The sequence below is a fragment of the Phyllobates terribilis genome, unplaced genomic scaffold (assembly GCF_046119375.1).
Source record: "Phyllobates terribilis strain yellow unplaced genomic scaffold, ASM4611937v1 Scaffold_14__1_contigs__length_39327217, whole genome shotgun sequence".
NCBI lineage: Eukaryota > Metazoa > Chordata > Amphibia > Anura > Dendrobatidae > Phyllobates > Phyllobates terribilis.
This window is the reverse complement of record NW_027362774.1, coordinates 31,810,844-31,832,162: the sequence shown is the minus strand read 5'-3', so window position 1 is coordinate 31,832,162 and position 21,319 is coordinate 31,810,844. Positions and strand designations below refer to the sequence as shown.

The 21,319-nt window shown below is 49.6% G+C and overlaps 1 protein-coding gene across 1 annotated transcript in view; it reads left to right on the top strand.

The window, feature by feature from the left end:
* The first annotated feature begins 2,523 nt into the window (after positions 1-2,523).
* Positions 2,524-21,319, top strand: part of CNGB1 (cyclic nucleotide gated channel subunit beta 1) — a 226,273-nt gene continuing 207,477 nt past the window's right edge. Inside the window, exons 1-3 of the mRNA XM_073659858.1 lie at positions 2,524-2,803; positions 19,343-19,458; positions 19,571-19,667. Of these exons, the coding sequence (XP_073515959.1) occupies positions 19,351-19,458; positions 19,571-19,667 (205 nt within the window). The 5' untranslated portion in view covers positions 2,524-2,803; positions 19,343-19,350. The remainder of the gene's footprint in view (positions 2,804-19,342; positions 19,459-19,570; positions 19,668-21,319) is intronic.

Here is a 21,319-nt window from a genome sequence, read left to right as displayed (position 1 = left end):
TATTGGGGCGGGATCTATATCTCGGGGTGGGCTCTGTGTTTCGGGTTGGCTCTACATATCGGGTTGAGCTCTGTGTATCGGGGTGGGCTCTATATATCGGGATGGGCTCTGTGTTTCGGGTGGGCTCTATATATCGGGGTGAGCTCTGTGTATCAGGGTGGGCTCTAAATATCAGGGTGGGCTCTGTGTATCGGGGCGGGCTCTGTGTATCGGGGTGGGCTCTATATATCGGGGTGAGCTCTCTGTATCAGGGTGGGCTCTATATATCGGGATGGGCTCTGTGTTTCGGGTGGGCTCTATATATCGGGGTGAGCTCTGTGTATCAGGGTGGGCTCTATATATCAGGGTGGGCTCTGTGTATCGGGGCGGGCTCTGTGTATCAGGGCGGGCTCTGTGTATCGGGGCGGGCACTATATATCGGGGCGGGCTCTGTGTTTCGGGGCAAGCTCTATATATCGGGGTGGGCTCTATATATCGGGGTGGGCTCTGTGTTTCGGGTGGGCTCTATATATCGGGGTGAGCTCTGTGTATCAGGGTGGGCTCTATATATCGGGGCGGGCTCTGTGTATCGGTGCGGGCTCTGTGTATCGGTGCGGGCTCTGTGTATCGGGGCGGGCTCTGTGTATCGGGGTGGGCTGCTAATATCGGGGTGGGCTCTTTATATCGGGGTGGGCTCCTAATATCGGGGTGGGCTCCTAATATCGGGGCGGGCTCTGTGTATCGGGACGGGCTCTGTGTATCGCGGTGGTCTCTATATATCGGGGTGGGCTCCTAATATCGGGGCGAGCTCTGTGTATCGGGGCGGGCTCTGTGTATCGGGGCGGGCTCTGTGTATCGCGGTGGTCTCTGTATATCGGGGTGGGCTCCTAATATCGGGGCGCGCTCTGTGTATCGGGACGGGCTCTGTGTATCGCGGTGGTCTCTGTATATCGGGGCGGGCTCTATGTATCGGGGCGGGCTCTGTTTATCGGGGCGGGCTCTGTTTATCGGGGCGGGCTCTATGTATCGGGGCGGGCTCTATGTATCGGGGCGGGCTCTATGTATCGGGGCGGGCTCTATATTTTGCGGTGGTCTCTGTGTATGGGGGTGGTCTCAGTATATCGGGGCGGGCTCTATATATCGCCGTGGTCTCTGTGTATCGCGGTGGTCTCTGTTTATCGGGGCGGGCTATGTGTATCGGGGTGGGCTCTATATTTCGGGACGGGCTCTGTGTATTGGGGTGGGCTGTATATATCGCGGTGGTCTCTATATCGGGGCGGGCTCTGTGTATTGGGGCGGTCTGTGTGTATTGGGTTGGTCTCTATATTTTGCGGTGGTCTCTGTATATCAGGGTGGGCTCTGTATATCGGGGTGGGCTCTGTATATCGGGATGAGCTCTCTGTATCGGGGTGGGCTCTATATATCGCGGTGGTCTCTGTATATCGGGGTGGGCTCTGTGTTTCGGGTGGGCTCTACATATCGGGATGAGCTCTGTGTATCGGGGTTGGCTCTATATATCGGGGTGAGCTCTGTGTATCAGGGTGGGCTCTATATATCGGGGTGGGCTCTATATTTCACGGTGGTCTCTGTATATCGGGGTGGGCTCTATATATCGCCGTGGTCTCTGTGTATCGGGGCAGGCTCTATATATCGTGGTGGTCTCTGTGTATTGTGGCGGGCTCTATATATCGGGGTGGGCTCTGTGTTTCTGGTGAGCTCTATATATCGGGGTGAGCTCTGTGTATCAGGGTGGGCTCTATATATCGGGGTGGGCTCTATATTTCGCGGTGGTCTCTGTATATCAGGGTGGGCTCTATATATCGCGGTGGTCTCTGTGTATCGGGGCAGGCTCTATATATCGCGGTGGTCTCTGTGTATCGGGGTGGGCTCTATATATCGCGGTGGTCTCTGTGTATCGGGGCAGGCTCTATATATCGCGGTGGTCTCTGTATCGGGGCGGGCTCTGTGTATCGGGGCGGGCTCTATATATCGCGGTGGTCTCTGTGTATCGGGGCAAGCTCTATATATTGCGGTGGTCTCTGTGTATCGGGGTGGGCTCTGTGTATCGGGGTTGTCTCTGTATATCGCGGTGGTCTCTGTATATCGGGGTGGGCTCTATATTTCACGGTGGTCTCTGTATATTGGGGTGGGCTCTGTGTATCGGGGCGGGCTCTATATATCGCGGTGGTCTCTGCATATCGGGTGGGCTCTATATTTCTCGGTGGTCTCTTTATATTGGGGTGGGCTCTGTGTATCGGGGTGGGCTCTACATTTCGTGGTGGTCTCTGTATATCGGGGTGGGGTCTATATTTCACGGTGGTATCTGTATATTGGGGTGGGCTCTGTGTATCGGGGCAGGCTCTATATGTCACGGTGGTTTCTGTATATTGGGGTGGGCTCTGTGTATCGGGGCGGGCTCTATATTTTGCGGTGGTCTCTGTATATCGGGGTGGGCTCTATATTTCACGGTGGTATCTGTATATTGGGGTGGGCTCTGTGTATCGGGGCGGGCTCTATATATTGGGGTGGGCTCTGTGTATCGGGGTGGGCTCTGTGTATCGGGGCGGGCTCTATATTTTGCGGTGGTCTCTGTATATCGGGGGGTGGGCTCTATATTTCGCGGTGGGCTCTGTGTAAGGGCAGGTCGGGCAATGATGGGATTAGTGGGGGGTTGCCCGCGCCGGACTCTCTGGCTATTAGTGTGAAATCCATTTATCCTCAGTGACGGGATCAGACTTTGCTGCTTCAGCAGAAGAAGGATTTGGTGAAGGACTCTGCAGCTCCTGAAGCCGAGAAACACAAGCGAGCCCCCCGGTGCCAGGAGGTAAATGTGTAGGCACAGAGACCCCTGACAATGACCTAGGACCACCAATCCAAAGGAGCATCACAGAGACCCCCCAACCGGGACTGATAGGAACACCAGAGGTATGACCATCACAGAGACCCCCAAGCGAGACTGATAGGACCAACAGAGGTATGACCATCACAGAGACCCCCGAGCGAGACTGATAGGACCACCAGAGGTATGACCATCACAGAGACCCCCAAGCGAGACTGATAGGACCACCAGAGGTATGACCATTACAGAGACCCCTGAGCGAGACTGATAGGACCACCAGAGGTATGACCATCACAGAGACCACCGAGCGAGACTGATAGGACCACCAGAGGTATGACCATCACAGAGCTACTGTATCTAATCCTCTCCTGTGTGATACTGTCTGCTGAGCCGTGTATCTAATCCTCTCCTGTGTGATACTGTCTGCTGAGCCGTGTATCTAATCCTATCCTGTGTGATACTGTCTGCTGAGCCGTGTATCTAATCCTATCCTGTGTGATACTGTCTGCTGAGCCGTGTATCTAATCCTCTCCTGTGTGATACTGTCTGCGGAGCCGTGTATCTAATCCTCTCCTGTGTGATACGGTCTGCTGAGCCGTGTATCTAATCCTCTCCTGTGTGATACTGTCTGCTGAGCCGTGTATCTAATCCTCTCCTGTGTGATACTGTCTGCTGAGCCATGTATCTAATCCTCTCCTGTGTGATACTGTCTGCTGAGCTGTGTATCTAATCCTCTCCTGTGTGATACTGTCTGCTGAGCCGTGTATCTAATCCTCTCCTGTGTGATACTGTCTGCTGAGCTGTGTATCTAATCCTCTCCTGTGTGATACTGTCTGCTGAGTCGTGTATCTAATCCTCTCCTGTGTGATACTGTCTGCTGAGCTGTGTATCTAATCCTCTCCTGTGTGATACTGTCTGCTGAGCCGTGTATCTAATCCTCTCCTGTGTGATACTGTCTGCTGAGCCGTGTATCTAATCCTCTCCTGTGTGATACTGTCTGCTGAGCCATGTATCTAATCCTCTCCTGTGTGATACTGTCTGCTGAGCTGTGTATCTAATCCTCTCCTGTGTGATACTGTCTGCTGAGCCGTGTATCTAATCCTCTCCTGTGTGATACTGTCTGCTGAACTGTGTATCTAATCCTCTCCTGTGTGATACTGTCTGCTGAGCTGTGTATCTAATCCCTTCCTGTGTGATACTGTCTGCTGAGCTGTGTATCTAATCCCTTCCTGTGTGATACTGTCTGCTGAGCCGTGTATCTAATCCCTTCCTGTGTGATACTGTCTGCTGAGCTGTGTATCTAATCCCTTCCTGTGTGATACTGTCTGCTGAGCTGTGTATCTAATCCCTTCCTGTGTGATACTGTCTGCTGAGCCGTGTATCTAATCCTCTCCTGTGTGATACTGTCTGCTGAGCCGTGTATCTAATCCCTTCCTGTGTGATACTGTCTGCTGAGCTGTGTATCTAATCCCTTCCTGTGTGATACTGTCTGCTGAGCTGTGTATCTAATCCCTTCCTGTGTGATACTGTCTGCTGAGCTGTGTATCTAATCCCTTCCTGTGTGATACTGTCTGCTGAGCCGTGTATCTAATCCTCTCCTGTGTGATACTGTCTGCTGAGCCGTGTATCTAATCCTCTCCTGTGTGATACTGTCTGCTGAGCCGTGTATCTAATCCTCTCCTGTGTGATACTGTCTGCTGAGCCGTGTATCTAATCCTTTCCTGTGTGCTACTGTCTGCTGAGCCGTGTATCTAATCCTCTCCTGTGTGATACTGTCTGCCGTGTATCTAATCCTATCCTGTGTGATACTGTCTGCTGAGCCGTGTATCTAATCCTCTCCTGTGTGATACTGTCTGCTGAGCCGTGTATCTAATCCTCTCCTGTGTGATACTGTCTGCTGAGCCGTGTATCTAATCCTCTCCTGTGTGATACTGTCTGCTGAGCCGTGTATCTAATCCTCTCCTGTGTGATACTGTCTGCTGAGCCGTGTATCTAATCCTCTCCTGTGTGATACTGTCTGCTGAGCCGTGTATCTATTCCTATCCTGTGTGATACTGTCTGCCGTGTATCTAATCCTCTCCTGTGTGATACTGTCTGCTGAGCTGTGTATCTAATCCTATCCTGTGTGATACTGTCTGCTGAGCCGTGTATCTAATCCTCTCCTGTGTGATACTGTCTGCCGTGTATCTAATCCTCTCCTGTGTGATACTGTCTGCTGAGCTGTGTATCTAATCCTATCCTGTGTGATACTGTCTGCTGAGCTGTGTATCTAATCCTCTCCTGTGTGATACTGTCTGCTGAGCTGTGTATCTAATCCTCTCCTGTGTGATACTGTCTGCTGAGCTGTGTATCTAATCCTATCCTGTGTGATACTGTCTGCTGAGCTGTGTATCTAATCCTCTCCTGTGTTATACTGTCTGCTGAGCTGTGTATCTAATCCTCTCCTGTGTGATACCGTCTGCTGAGCCGTGTATCTAATCCTATCCTGTGTGATACTGTCTGCTGAGCCGTGTATCTAATCCTATCCTGTGTGATACTGTCTGCTGAGCCGTGTATCTAATCCTATCCTGTGTGATACTGTCCGCTGAACCGTGTATCTAATCCTATCCTGTGTGATACTGTCTGCTGAGCCGTGTATCTAATCCTCTCCTGTGTGATACTGTCTGCTGAACTGTGTATCTAATCCTCTCCTGTGTGATACTGTCTGCTGAGCCGTGTATCTAACCCTCTCCTGTGTGATACTGTCTGCTGAGCCGTGTATCTAATCCTCTCCTGTGTGATACTGTCTGCTGAGCCGTGTATCTAATCCTATCCTGTGTGATACTGTCTGCTGAGCCGTGTATCTAATCCTATCCTGTGTGATACTGTCTGCTGAGCCGTGTATCTAACCCTCTCCTGTGTGATACTGTCTGCTGAGCTGTGTATCTAATCCTCTCCTGTGTGATACTGTCTGCTGAGCTGTGTATCTAATCCTCTCCTGTGTGATACTGTCTGCTGAGCCGTGTATCTAATCCTCTCCTGTGTGATACTGTCTGCTGAGCCGTGTATCTAATCCTATCCTGTGTGATACTGTCTGCTGAGCCGCGTATCTAATCCTATCCTGTGTGATACTGTCTGCTGAGCCGTGTATCTAATCCTCTCCTGTGTGATACTGTCTGCTGAGCCGTGTATCTAATCCTCTCCTGTGTGATACTGTCTGCTGAGCCGTGTATCTGATCCTCTCCTGTGTGATACTGTCTGCTGAGCCATGTATCTAATCCTCTCCTGTGTGATACTGTCTGCTGAGCTGTGTATCTAATCCTCTCCTGTATGATACTGTCTGCTGAGCCGTGTATCTAATCCTCTCCTGTGATACTGTCTGCTGAGCCGTGTATCTAATCCTCTCCTGTGTGATACTGTCTGCTGAGCCGTGTATCTAATCCTCTCCTGTGTGATACTGTCTGCTGAGCCGTGTATCTAATCCTCTCCTGTGTGATACTGTCTGCCGTGTATCTAATCCTATCCTGTGTGATACTGTCTGCTGAGCCGTGTATCTAATCCTCTCCTGTGTGATACTGTCTGCTGAGCCGTGTATCTAATCCTCTCCTGTGTGATACTGTCTGCTGAGCCGTGTATCTAATCCTCTCCTGTGTGATACTGTCTGCTGAGCCGTGTATCTAATCCTCTCCTGTGTGATACTGTCTGCTGAGCCGTGTATCTAATCCTCTCCTGTGTGATACTGTCTGCCGTGTATCTAATCCTATCCTGTGTGATACTGTCTGCTGAGCCGTGTATCTAATCCTATCCTGTGTGATACTGTCTGCTGAGCCGTGTATCTAATCCTCTCCTGTGTGATACTGTCTGCCGTGTATCTAATCCTATCCTGTGTGATACTGTCTGCTGAGCCGTGTATCTAATCCTCTCCTGTGTGATACTGTCTGCTGAGCCGTGTATCTAATCCTCTCCTGTGTGATACTGTCTGCCGTGTATCTAATCCTCTCCTGTGTGATACTGACTGCTGAGCCGTGTATCTAATCCTATCCTGTGTGATACTGTCTGCTGAGCCGTGTATCTAATCCTCTCCTGTGTGATACTGTCTGCTGAGTCGTGTATCTAATCCTCTCCTGTGTGATACTGTCTGCTGAGCCGTGTATCTAATCCTCTCCTGTGTGATACTGTCTGCTGAGTCGTGTATCTAATCCTCTCCTGTGTGATACTGTCTGCTGAGTCGTGTATCTAATCCTCTCCTGTGTGATACTGTCTGCTGAGTCGTGTATCTAATCCTATCCTGTGTGATACTGTCTGCTGAGCCGTGTATCTAATCCTCTCCTGTGTGATACTGTCTGCTGAGTCGTGTATCTAATCCTCTCCTGTGTGATACTGTCTGCTGAGTCGTGTATCTAATCCTCTCCTGTGTGATACTGACTGCTGAGCCGTGTATCTAATCCTATCCTGTGTGATACTGTCTGCTGAGCCGTGTATCTAATCCTCTCCTGTGTGATACTGTCTGCTGAGCCGTGTATCTAATCCTCTCCTGTGTGATACTGCCTGCCGTGTATCTAATCCTATCTTGTGTGATACTGTCTGCTGAGCCGTGTATCTAATCCTCTCCTGTGTGATACTGTCTGCTGAGCCGTGTATCTAATCCTCTCCTGTGTGATACTGTCTGCTGAGCCGTGTATCTAATCCTCTCCTGTGTGATACTGTCTGCTGAGCTGTGTATCTAATCCTCTGCTGTGTGATACTGTCTGCTGAGCTATGTATCTAATCCTCTCCTGTGTGATACTGTCTGCCGTGTATCTAATCCTCTCCTGTGTGATACTGTCTGCTGAGCTGTGTATCTAATCCTATCCTGTGTGATACTGTCTGCTGAGCCGTGTATCTAATCCTCTCCTGTGTGATACTGACTGCTGAGCCGTGTATCTAATCCTCTCCTGTGTGATACTGACTGCTGAGCCGTGTATCTAATCCTATCCTGTGTGATACTGTCTGCTGAGCCGTGTATCTAATCCTCTCCTGTGTGATACTGTCTGCTGAGCCGTGTATCTAATCCTATCCTGTGTGATACTGTCTGCTGAGCCGTGTATCTAATCCTCTCCTGTGTGATACTGACTGCTGAGCCGTGTATCTAATCCTCTCCTGTGTGATACTGTCTGCTGAGCCGTGTATCTAATCCTCTCCTGTGTGATACTGTCTGCCGTGTATCTAATCCTATCCTGTGTGATACTGTCTGCTGAGCCGTGTATCTAATCCTCTCCTGTGTGATACTGACTGCTGAGCCGTGTATCTAATCCTATCCTGTGTGATACTGTCTGCTGAGCCGTGTATCTAATCCTCTCCTGTGTGATACTGACTGCTGAGCCGTGTATCTAATCCTCTCCTGTGTGATACTGTCTGCTGAGCCGTGTATCTAATCCTGTCCTGTGCGATACTGCCTGCTGAGCCGTGTATCTAATCCTCTTCTGTGTGATACTGTCTGCTGAGCCGTGTATCTAATCCTCTCCTGTGTGATACTGTCTGCTGAGCAGTGTATCTAATCCTCTCCTGTGTGATACTGTCTGCTGAGCTGTGTATCTAATCCTCTCCTGTGTGATACTGTCTGCTGAGCCGTGTATCTAATCCTATCCTGTGTGATACTGCCTGCTGAGCCGTGTATCTAATCCTCTCCTGTGTGATACTGTCTGCTGAGCCGTGTATCTAATCCTATCCTGTGTGATACTGTCTGCTGAGCCGTGTATCTAATCCTCTCCTGTGTGATACTGCCTGCTGAGCCGTGTATCTAATCCTCTCCTGTGTGATACTGTCTGCTGAGCTGTGTATCTAATCCTATCCTGTGTGATACTGTCTGCTGAGCTGTGTATCTAATCCTCTCCTGTGTGATACTGCCTGCTGAGCCATGTATCTAATCCTATCCTGTGTGATACTGTCTGCTGAGCAGTGTATCTAATCCTATCCTGTGTGATACTGTCCGCTGAACCGTGTATCTAATCCTATCCTGTGTGATACTGTCTGCTGAGCCGTGTATCTAATCCTCTCATGTGTGATACTGTCTGCTGAACTGTGTATCTAATCCTCTCCTGTGTGATACTGTCTGCTGAGCCGTGTATCTAATCCTATCCTGTGTGATACTGTCTGCTGAGCCGTGTATCTAATCCTCTCCTGTGTGATACTGTCTGCTGAGCCGTGTATCTAATCCTCTCCTGTGTGATACTGTCTGCTGAGCCGTGTATCTAATCCTATCCTGTGTGATACTGTCTGCTGAACTGTGTATCTAATCGTCTCCTGTGTGATACTGTCTGCTGAGCCGTGTATCTAATCCTATCCTGTGTGATACTGTCTGCTGAGCTGTGTATCTAATCCTATCCTGTGTGATACTGTCCGCTGAACCGTGTATCTAATCCTATCCTGTGTGATACTGTCTGCTGAGCTGTGTATCTAATCCTCTCCTGTGTGATACTGTCTGCTGAGCCGTGTATCTAATCCTCTCCTGTGTGATACTGTCTGCTGAGCCGTGTATCTAATCCTCTCCTGTGTGATACTGTCTGCTGAGCCGTGTATCTAATCCTCTCCTGTGTGATACTGTCTGCTGAACTGTGTATCTAATCCTCTCCTGTGTGATACTGTCTGCTGAGCCGTGTATCTAATCCTATCCTGTGTGATACTGTCTGCTGAGCTGTGTATCTAATCCTATCCTGTGTGATACTGTCCGCTGAACCGTGTATCTAATCCTATCCTGTGTGATACTGTCTGCTGAGCTGTGTATCTAATCCTCTCCTGTGTGATACTGTCTGCTGAACTGTGTATCTAATCCTCTCCTGTGTGATACTGTCTGCTGAGCCGTGTATCTAATCCTATCCTGTGTGATACTGTCTGCTGAGCCGTGTATCTAATCCTCTCCTGTGTGATACTGTCTGCTGAGCCGTGTATCTAATCCTCTCCTGTGTGATACTGTCTGCTGAGCCGTGTATCTAATCCTATCCTGTGTGATACTGTCTGCTGAGCTGTGTATCTAATCCTCTCCTGTGTGATACTGTCTGCTGAGCTGTGTAACTAATCCTCTCCTGTGTGATACTGTCTGCCGTGTATCTAATCCTATCCTGTGTGATACTGTCTGCTGAGCCGCGTATCTAATCCTCTCCTGTGTGATACTGTCTGCTGAGCCGTGTATCTAATCCTATCCTGTGTGATACTGTCTGCTGAGCCGTGTATCTAATCCTCTCCTGTGTGATACTGTCTGCTGAGCCGTGTATCTAATCCTATCCTGTGTGATACTGTCTGCTGAGCCTTGTATCTAATCCTATCCTGTGTGATACTGTCTGCTGAGCCGTGTATCTAATCCTCTCCTGTGTGATACTGTCTGCTGAGCCGTGTATCTAATCCTATCCTGTGTGATACTGTCTGCTGAGCCTTGTATCTAATCCTCTCATGTGTGATACTGTCTGCTGAACTGTGTATCTAATCCTCTCCTGTGTGATACTGTCTGCTGAGCCGTGTATCTAATCCTATCCTGTGTGATACTGTCTGCTGAGCCGTGTATCTAATCCTCTCCTGTGTGATACTGTCTGCTGAGCCGTGTATCTAATCCTCTCCTGTGTGATACTGTCTGCTGAGCCGTGTATCTAATCCTATCCTGTGTGATACTGTCTGCTGAACTGTGTATCTAATCCTCTCCTGTGTGATACTGTCTGCTGAGCCGTGTATCTAATCCTATCCTGTGTGATACTGTCTGCTGAGCTGTGTATCTAATCCTATCCTGTGTGATACTGTCCGCTGAACCGTGTATCTAATCCTATCCTGTGTGATACTGTCTGCTGAGCTGTGTATCTAATCCTCTCCTGTGTGATACTGTCTGCTGAGCCGTGTATCTAATCCTCTCCTGTGTGATACTGTCTGCTGAGCCGTGTATCTAATCCTCTCCTGTGTGATACTGTCTGCTGAGCCGTGTATCTAATCCTCTCCTGTGTGATACTGTCTGCTGAACTGTGTATCTAATCCTCTCCTGTGTGATACTGTCTGCTGAGCCGTGTATCTAATCCTATCCTGTGTGATACTGTCTGCTGAGCTGTGTATCTAATCCTATCCTGTGTGATACTGTCTGCTGAGCTGTGTATCTAATCCTATCCTGTGTGATACTGTCCGCTGAACCGTGTATCTAATCCTATCCTGTGTGATACTGTCTGCTGAGCCGTGTATCTAATCCTGTCCTGTGTGATACTGACTGCTGAGCTGTGTATCTAATCCTCTCCTGTGTGATACTGTCTGCTGAACTGTGTATCTAATCCTCTCCTGTGTGATACTGTCTGCTGAGCCGTGTATCTAATCCTATCCTGTGTGATACTGTCTGCTGAGCCGTGTATCTAATCCTCTCCTGTGTGATACTGTCTGCTGAGCCGTGTATCTAATCCTCTCCTGTGTGATACTGTCTGCTGAGCCGTGTATCTAATCCTATCCTGTGTGATACTGTCTGCTGAGCTGTGTATCTAATCCTCTCCTGTGTGATACTGTCTGCTGAGCTGTGTAACTAATCCTCTCCTGTGTGATACTGTCTGCCGTGTATCTAATCCTATCCTGTGTGATACTGTCTGCTGAGCCGCGTATCTAATCCTCTCCTGTGTGATACTGTCTGCTGAGCCGTGTATCTAATCCTATCCTGTGTGATACTGTCTGCTGAGCCTTGTATCTAATCCTATCCTGTGTGATACTGTCTGCTGAGCCGCGTATCTAATCCTCTCCTGTGTGATACTGTCTGCTGAGCCGTGTATCTAATCCTATCCTGTGTGATACTGTCTGCTGAGCCGTGTATCTAATCCTATCCTGTGTGATACTGTCTGCTGAGCCGTGTATCTAATCCTCCTCTGTGTGATACTGTCTGCTGAGCCGTGTATCTAATCCTCTCCTGTGTGATACTGTCTGCTGAGCCGTGTATCTGATCCTCTCCTGTGTGATACTGTCTGCTGAGCCGTGTATCTAATCCTCTCCTGTGTGATACTGTCTGCTGAGCCGTGTATCTGATCCTCTCCTGTGTGATACTGTCTGCTGAGCCGTGTATCTGATCCTCTCCTGTGTGATACTGTCTGCTGAGCCGTGTATTTAATCATCTCCTGTGTGATACCGTCTGCTGAGCCGTGTATCTAATCCTCTCCTGTGATACTGTCTGCTGAGCCGTGTATCTAATCCTATCCTGTGTGATACTGTCTGCTGAGCCATGTATCTAATCCTATCCTGTGATACTGTCTGCTGAGCCATGTATCTAATCCTCTCCTGTGTGATACTGTCTGCTGAGCCGTGTATCTAATCCTCTCCTGTGTGATACTGTCTGTCGTGTATCTAATCCTCTCCTGTGTGATACTGTCTGCCGTGTATCTAATCCTATCCTGTGTGATACTGTCTGCTGAGCCGTGTATCTTATCCTATCCTGTGTGATACTGACTGCTGAGCTGTGTATCTAATCCTATCCTGTGTGATACTGTCTGCTGAGCCGTGTATCTAATCCTATCCTGTGTGATACTGTCTGCTGAGCCGTGTATCTAATCCCTTCCTGTGTGATACTGTCTGCTGAGCTGTGTATCTAATCCTATCCTGTGTGATACTGTCTGCTGAGCCGTGTATCTAATCCTATCCTGTGTGATACTGTCTGCTGAGCCGTGTATCTAATCCTCTCCTGTGTGATACTGTCTGCTGAGCCGTGTATCTAATCCTATCCTGTGTGATACTGTGTGATGAGCCGTGTATCTAATCCTCTCCTTTTTTATACTGTCTGCTGAGCCGTGTATCTAATCCTCTCCTGTGTGATACTGTATGCTGAGCCGTGTATCTAATCCTCTCCTGTGTGATACTGTCTGCTGAGCTGTGTATCTAATCCTATCCTGTGTGATACTGTCTGCTGAGCTGTGTATCTAATCCTCTCCTGTGTGATACTGTCTGCTGAGCTGTGTATCTAATCCTATCCTGTGTGATACTGTCTGCTGAGCCGTGTATCTAATCCTATCCTGTGTGATACTGTCTGATGAGCCGTGTATCTAATCCTCTCCTGTGTGATACTGACTGCTGAGCCGTGTATCTAATCCTCTCCTGTGTGATACTGTCTGCTGAGCTGTGTATCTAATCCTCTCCTGTGTGATACTGTCTGCTGAGCTGTGTATCTAATCCTCTCCTGTGTGATACTGACTGCTGAGCCGTGTATCTAATCCTATCCTGTGTGATACTGACTGCTGAGCCGTGTATCTAATCCTCTCCTGTGTGATACTGTCTGATGAGCCGTGTATCTAATCCTCTCCTGTGTGATACTGACTGCTGAGCCGTGTATCTAATCCTCTCCTGTGTGATACTGACTGCTGAGCCGTGTATCTAATCCTATCCTGTGTGATTCAGTCTGCTGAGCCGTGTATCTAATCCTCTCCTGTGTGATACAGTCTGCTGAGCCGTGTATCTAATCCTCTCCTGTGTGATACAGTCTGCTGAGCCGTGTATCTAATCCTCTCCTGTGTGATACTGTCTGTTGAGCTGTGTATCTAATCCTCTCCTGTGTGATACTGTCTGCTGAGCCGTGTATCTAATCCTCTCCTGTGTGATACAGTCTGCTAAGCCATGTATCTAATCCTCTCCTGTGTGATACTGTCTGCTGAGCCGTGTATCTAATCCTATCCTGTGTGATACAGTCTGCTGAGCCGTGTATCTAATCCTCTCCTGTGTGATACTGTCTGCTGAGCCGTGTATCTAATCCTATCCTGTGTGATACAGTCTGCTGAGCCGTGTATCTAATCCTCTCCTGTGTGATACTGTCTGCTGAGCCGGGTATCTAATCCTATCCTGTGTGATACTGTCTGCTGAGCCGTGTATCTAATCCTGTCCTGTGTGATACTGTCTGCTGAGCCGTGTATCTAATCCTCTCCTGTGCGATACTGCCTGCTGAGCCGTGTATCTAATCCTCTCCTGTGTGATACCGTCTGCTGAGCCGTGTATCTAATCCTCTCCTGTGTGATACCGTCTGCTGAGCCGTGTATCTAATCCTCTCCTGTGTGATACTGTCTGCTGAGCCGTGTATCTAATCCTATCCTGTGTGATACTGTCTGCTGAGCCGTGTATCTAATCCTATCCTGTGTGATACTGTCTGCTGAGCCGTGTATCTAATCCTCTCCTGTGTGATACTGTATGCTGAGCCGTGTATCTAATCCTCTCCTGTGTGATACTGTCTGCTGAGCCGTGTATCTAATCCTCTCCTGTGTGATACTGTCTGCTGAGCTGTGTATCTAATCCTCTCCTGTGTGATACTGACTGCTGAGCTGTGTATCTAATCCTCTCCTGTGTGATACTGACTGCTGAGCCGTGTATCTAATCCTATCCTGTGCGATACTGCCTGCTGAGCCGTGTATCTAATCCTCTCCTGTGTGATACTGACTGCTGAGCCATGTATCTAATCCTATCCTGTGTGATACTGCCTGCTGAGCCGTGTATCTAATCCTCTCCTGTGTGATACTGACTGCTGAGCCATGTATCTAGTCCTATCCTGTGTGATACTGTCTGCTGAGCCGTGTATCTAATCCTCTCCTGTGTGATACTGACTGCTGAGCTGTGTATCTAATCCTATCCTCCTGTGTGATACTGTCTGCTGAGCCGTGTATCTAATCCTCTCCTGTGTGATACGGTCTGCTGAGCCGTGTATCTAATCCTCTCCTGTGTGATACTGCCTGCTGAGCCGTGTATCTAATCCTCTCCTGTGTGATACTGACTGCTGAGCCGTGTATCTAATCCTCTCCTGTGTGATACTGCCTGCCGTGTATCTAATCCTATCCTGTGTGATACTGTCTGCTGAGCCGTGTATCTAATCCTATCCTGTGTGATACTGTCTGCTGAGCCGTGTATCTAATCCTCTCCTGTGTGATACTGTCTGCGGAGCCGTGTATCTAATCCTCTCCTGTGTGATACGGTCTGCTGAGCCGTGTATCTAATCCTCTCCTGTGTGATACTGTCTGCTGAGCCGTGTATCTAATCCTCTCCTGTGTGATACTGTCTGCTGAGCCGTGTATCTAATCCTCTCCTGTGTGATACTGTCTGCTGAGCCGTGTATCTAATCCTCTCCTGTGTGATACTGTCTGCGAAGCCGTGTATCTAATCCTCTCCTGTGTGATACGGTCTGCTGAGCCGTGTATCTAATCCTCTCCTGTGTGATACTGTCTGCTGAGCCGTGTATCTAATCCTTTCCTGTGTGATACTGACTGCTGAGCCGTGTATCTAATCCTCTCCTGTGTGATACTGTCTGCTGAGCCGTGTATCTAATCCTCTCCTGTGTGATACTGTCTGCTGAGCCGTGTATCTAATCCTCTCCTGTGTGATACGGTCTGCTGAGCCGTGTATCTAATCCTCTCCTGTGTGATACTGTCTGCTGAGCCGTGTATCTAATCCTCTCCTGTGTGATACGGTCTGCTGAGCCGTGTATCTCAGCTCCTCCTGTGTGATACTGTCTGCTGAGCCGTGTATCTAATCCTATCCTGTGTGATACTGTCTGCGGAGCCGTGTTTCTAATACTATCCTCCTGTGTGATACTGTCTGCTGAGCCGTGTATCTAATCCTCTCCTGTGTGATACTGTCTGCTGAGCCGTGTATCTCAGCTCCTCCTGTGTGATACTGTCTGCTGAGCCGTGTATCTAATCCTATCCTGTGTGATACTGTCTGCGGAGCCGTGTATCTAATACTATCCTCCTGTGTGATACGGTCTGCTGAGCCGTGTATCTAATCCTCTCCTGTGTGGTACTGACTGCTGAGCTGTGTATCTAATCCTCTCCTGTGTGATACTGACTGCTGAGCCGTGTATCTAATCCTCTCCTGTGTGATACGGTCTGCTGAGCCATGTATCTAATCCTCTCCTGTGTGGTACTGACTGCTGAGCTGTGTATCTAATCCTCTCCTGTGTGATACTGACTGCTGAGCCGTGTATCTAATCCTCTCCTGTGTGATACTGTCTGCTGAACCGTGTATCTAATCCTATCCTCCTGTGTGATACTGTCTGCTGAGCCGTGTATCTAATCCTCTCCTGTGTGATACTGACTGCTGAGCCGTGTATCTAATCCTCTCCTGTGTGATACGGTCTGCTGAGCCGTGTATCTAATCCTCTCCTGTGTGATACTGTCTGCTGAGCCGTGTATCTAATCCTCTCCTGTGTGATACTGTCTGCTGAGCCGTGTATCTAATCCTCTCCTGTGTGATACGGTCTGCTGAGCCGTGTATCTAATCCTCTCCTGTGTGATACTGTCTGCTGAGCCGTGTATCTAATCCTCTCCTGTGTGATACTGTCTGCGGAGCCGTGTATCTAATCCTATCCTCCTGTGTGATACTGTCTGCTGAGCCGTGTATCTAATCCTCTCCTGTGTGATACTGTCTGCGGAGCCGTGTATCTAATCCTATCCTCCTGTGTGATACTGTCTGCTGAGCCGTGTATCTAATCCTCTCCTGTGTGATACGGTCTGCTGAGCCGTGTATCTAATCCTCTCCTGTGTGGTACTGACTGCTGAGCTGTGTATCTAATCCTCTCCTGTGTGATACTGACTGCTGAGCCGTGTATCTAATCCTCTCCTGTGTGATACGGTCTGCTGAGCCGTGTATCTAATCCTCTCCTGTGTGGTACTGACTGCTGAGCTGTGTATCTAATCCTCTCCTGTGTGATACTGTCTGCTGAGCCGTGTATCTAATCCTATCCTCCTGTGTGATACTGTCTGCTGAGCCGTGTATCTAATCCTGTCTTGTGTGATACTGCCTGCTGAGCCGTGTATCTAATCCTCTCCTGTGTGATACTGTCTGCTGAGCCGTGTATCTAATCCTCTTCTGTGTGATACTGTCTGCTGAGCCGTGTATCTAATCCTATCCTGTGTGATACTGTCTGCTGAGCCGTGTATCTAATCCTCTCCTGTGTGATACTGTCTGCTGAGCCGTGTATCTAATCCTATCCTGTGTGATACTGTCTGCTGAGCCGTGTATCTAATCCTATCCTGTGTGATATTGTCTGCTGAGCCGTGTATCTAATCCTCTCCTGTGTGATATTGTCTGCTGAGCCGTGTATCTAATCCTCTCCTGTGTGATACTGTCTGCTGAGCCGTGTATCTAATCCTCTCCTGTGTGATATTGTCTGCTGAGCCGTGTATCTAATCCTCTCCTGTGTGATACTGTCTGCTGAGCCGTGTATCTAATCCTCTCCTGTGTGATACTGTCTGCTGAGCCGTGTATCTAATCCTCTCTTGTGTGATACTGTATGCTGAGCCGTGTATCTAATCCTCTCCTGTGTGATATTGTCTGCTGAGCCGTGTATCTAATCCTCTCCTGTGTGATACTGTCTGCTGAGCCGTGTATCTAATCCTCTCCTGTGTGATACTGTCTGCTGAGCCGTGTATCTAATCCTCTCTTGTGTGATACTGTCTGCTGAGCCGTGTATCTAATCCTCTCCTGTGTGATACTGTCTGCTGAGCCGTGTATCTAATCCTCTCTTGTGTGATACTGTCTGCTGAGCCGTGTATCTAATCCTATCCTGTGTGATACTGTCTGCTGAGCCGTGTATCTAATCCTATCCTGTGTGATACTGACTGCTGAGCCGTGTGTCTAATCCTATCCTGTGTGATACTGTCTGCTGAGCCGTGTATCTAATCCTATCCTGTGTGATACTGTCTGCTGAGCCGTGTATCTAATCCTATCCTGTGTGATACTGACTGCTGAGCCGGGTATCTAATCCTCTCCTGTGTGATACTGTCTGCTGAGCCGTGTATCTGATCCTATCCTGTGTGATACTGTCTGCTGAGCTGTGTATCTAATCCTATCCTGTGTGATACTGTCTGCTGAGCCATGTATCTGATCCTCTCCTGTGTGATACTGTCTGCTGAGCCGTGTATCTAATCCTCTTCTGTGTGATACTGTCTGCTGAGCCGTGTATCTAATCCTATCCTGTGTGATACTGTCTGCTGAGCCGTGTATCTAATCCTCTCCTGTGTGATACTGTCTGCTGAGCCGTGTATCTAATCCTCTCCTGTGTGATACTGACTGCTGAGCCGTGTATCTAATCCTATCCTGTGTGATACTGTCTGCTGAGCCGTGTATCTAATCCTCTCCTGTGTGATACTGTCTGCTGAGCCGTGTATCTAATCCTCTTCTGTGTGATACTGTCTGCTGAGCCGTGTATCTAATCCTATCCTGTGTGATACTGTCTGCTGAGCCGTGTATCTAATCCTCTCCTGTGTGATACTGTCTGCTGAGCCGTGTATCTAATCCTCTTCTGTGTGATACTGTCTGCTGAGCCGTGTATCTAATCCTATCCTGTGTGATACTGTCTGCTGAGCCGTGTATCTAATCCTCTCCTGTGTGATACTGTCTGCTGAGCCGTGTATCTAATCCTCTCCTGTGTGATACTGACTGCTGAGCCGTGTATCTAATCCTCTCCTGTGTGATACTGTCTGCTGAGCCGTGTATCTAACCCTCTCCTGTGTGATACTGTCTGCTGAGCCGTGTATCTAATCCTATCCTGTGTGATACTGACTGCTGAGCCGTGTATCTAATCCTATCCTGTGTGATACAGTCTGCTGAGCCGTGTATCTAATCCTCTCCTGTGTGATACTGTCTGCCGTGTATCTAATCCTCTCCTGTGTGATACTGTCTGCTGAGCCGTGTATCTAATCCTCTCCTGTGTGATACTGTCTGCTGAGCCGTGTATCTAATCCTGTCTTGTGTGATACTGTCTGCTGAGCCGTGTATCTAATCCTCTCCTGTGTGATACTGTATGCTGAGCCGTGTATCTAATCCTCTCCTGTGTGATACTGTCTGCTGAGCCATGTATCTAATCCTCTCCTGTGTGATACTGTCTGCTGAGCCGTGTATCTAATCCTCTCCTGTGTGATACTGTCTGCTGAGCCGTGTATCTAATCCTGTCTTGTGTGATACTGTCTGGTGAGCCGTGTATCTAATCCTCTCCTGTGTGATACTGTATGCTGAGCCGTGTATCTAATCCTCTCCTGTGTGATACTGTCTGCTGAGCCATGTATCTAATCCTCTCCTGTGTGATACTGTCTGCTGAGCTTGTATCTAATCCTCTCCTGTGTGATACTGTCTGCTGAGCCATGTATCTAATCCTCTCCTGTGTGATACTGTCTGCTGAGCCGTGTATCTAATCCTCTCCTGTGTGATACTGTCTGCTGAGCCGTGTATCTAATCCTATCCTGTGTGATACTGTCTGCTGAGCCGTGTATCTAATCCTATCTTGTGTGATACTGTCTGCTGAGCCATGTATCTAATCCTCTCCTGTGTGATACTGTATGCTGAGCCGTGTATCTAATCCTCTCCTGTGTGATACTGTCTGCTGAGCCATGTATCTAATCCTCTCCTGTGTGATACTGTCTGCTGAGCTTGTATCTAATCCTCTCCTGTGTGATACTGTATGCTGAGCCATGTATCTAATCCTCTCCTGTGTGATACTGTATGCTGAGCCATGTATCTAATCCTCTCCTGTGTGATACTGTATGCTGAGCCGTGTATCTAATTCCTCCTTATTCCGGTGCTCGTGATCTCTTGCAGGTTACAGGATGTTTCGCTGGATTGATAAATTAATTCCTCAACCTCCAGAGACCCCCAAAAAGGCTCCTCCTGATGGTGCGGACGTGCTCCCTGCGGCCCCTTCCCAATATGATGAGGTGAGTACAGTGGTGGACACTATGGGGGGTCTGCGCAATGGGTGGTCTGTAAGTATTCACCTCCCCATTACTATCAGTGTGATGAGACGTCAGTGCCCATTATATATTTCAGAACGTGACCTGTAAACAGAAAGAGGCCGCAGACGCCCCCACAGGTGACCACGGCCCGCACGCCCCCACAGGTGAGCACGGCCCCCGCTCCCCCACAGGTGAGCATGTCCCAGCAGGTGATCATGGCCCGCGCGCCCCCACAGGTGAGCACGCCCCCACAGGTGATCACGGCCCCCGCGCCCCCACAGGTGATCACGGCCCCCGCGCCCCCACAGGTAATCACAGTCCCCGCGCTCCCACAGATGAACACGGCCCCCGCGCCCCCACAGGTGAGCACGCCCCCACAGGTGATCACGGTCCCCACGCCCCCACAGGTGATCACGTTCCCGGCGCCCCCACAGGTGATCACGTTCCCGGCGCCCCCACAGGTGAGCATGTCCCCCGCGCCCCCACAGGTGATTACGGCCCCCGAGCCCCCACAGGTGAGCACGCCCCAACAGGTGATCACGTCCCCGGTGCCCCCACGGGTGAGCACGGGTTGAGGGGGTTAATTGGTGACACAGTTGGCTTTCGGCCCCTGTCATCTTGTCTCGCAGCCCCCGGCATCTTGGTGGCACGGTTTTCTCCGGGCCCCCGGCAGCTTGGTGGCATGGTTGGTTGAGGGGTGTTACTTGGTAACACGGTTGGCTTGGGGCCCCCATCATCTTGGTGGTACGGTTTTCTCGGGGCCCTTGGCATCTTGGTGGCACGGTAGGTTGAGGGGCATTACTTGATGACAAGCTTGGTTTGGGGCCCCCGTCCTCTTGATGACAAGGTTGGTTTGGGGCCCCCGTCCTCTTGATGACAAGGTTGGTTGAGGGGTGTTACAGGAGCTGCCGGCAGCGTCTCCGGACTTGTCTCCATCGAGCACATCTGAGACGTAATTGGTTGGTGATTACACAGGAGCTGCCGGCAGCATCTTCGGATTTGTCTCCATTGAGTACACCAGAGACGTCAGTGGTCGGTGATTACACAGGAGTTGCCGGCAGCATCTCCGGACTTGTCACAATCAAGCACATCGAAGAGGTCACTGGTCAGTGATTACACAGGAGCTGCCGGCAGCATCTTCGGATTTGTCTCCATTGAGTACACCAGAGACGTCAGTGGTCGGTGATTACACAGGAGTTGCCGGCAGCGTCTCCGGACTTGTCACAATCAAGCACATCGAAGAGGTCACTGGTCAGTGATTACACAGGAGCTGCCGGCAGCATCTTCGGATTTGTCTCTATTGAGTACACCAGAGACGTCAGTGGTCGGTGATTACACAGGAGTTGCCGGCAGCATCTCCGGACTTGTCACAATCAAGCACATCGAAGAGGTCACTGGTCGGTGATTACACAGGAGTTGCCGGCAGCATCTTCGGATTTGTCTCCATTGAGTACACCAGAGACGTCAGTGGTCAGTGATTACACAGGAGTTGCCGGCAGCATCTCCAGACTTGTCACCATCAAGCACATCGAGGGAGTCACTGGTCGGTGATTACACAGGAGCTGCCGGCAGCATCTTCGGATTTGTCTCCATTGAGTACACCAGAGACGTCAGTGGTCGGTGATTACACAGGAGCTGCCGGCAGCATCTCCGGACTTGTCACAATCAAGCACATCGAAGAGGTCACTGGTCGGTGATTACACAGGAGTTGCCGGCAGCATCTTCGGATTTGTCTCCATTGAGTACACCTGAGACGTCCGTGGTCTGTGATTACACAGGAGTTGCCGGCAGCATCTTCGGATTTGTCTCCATTGAGTACACCAGAGATGTCCGTGGTCTGTGA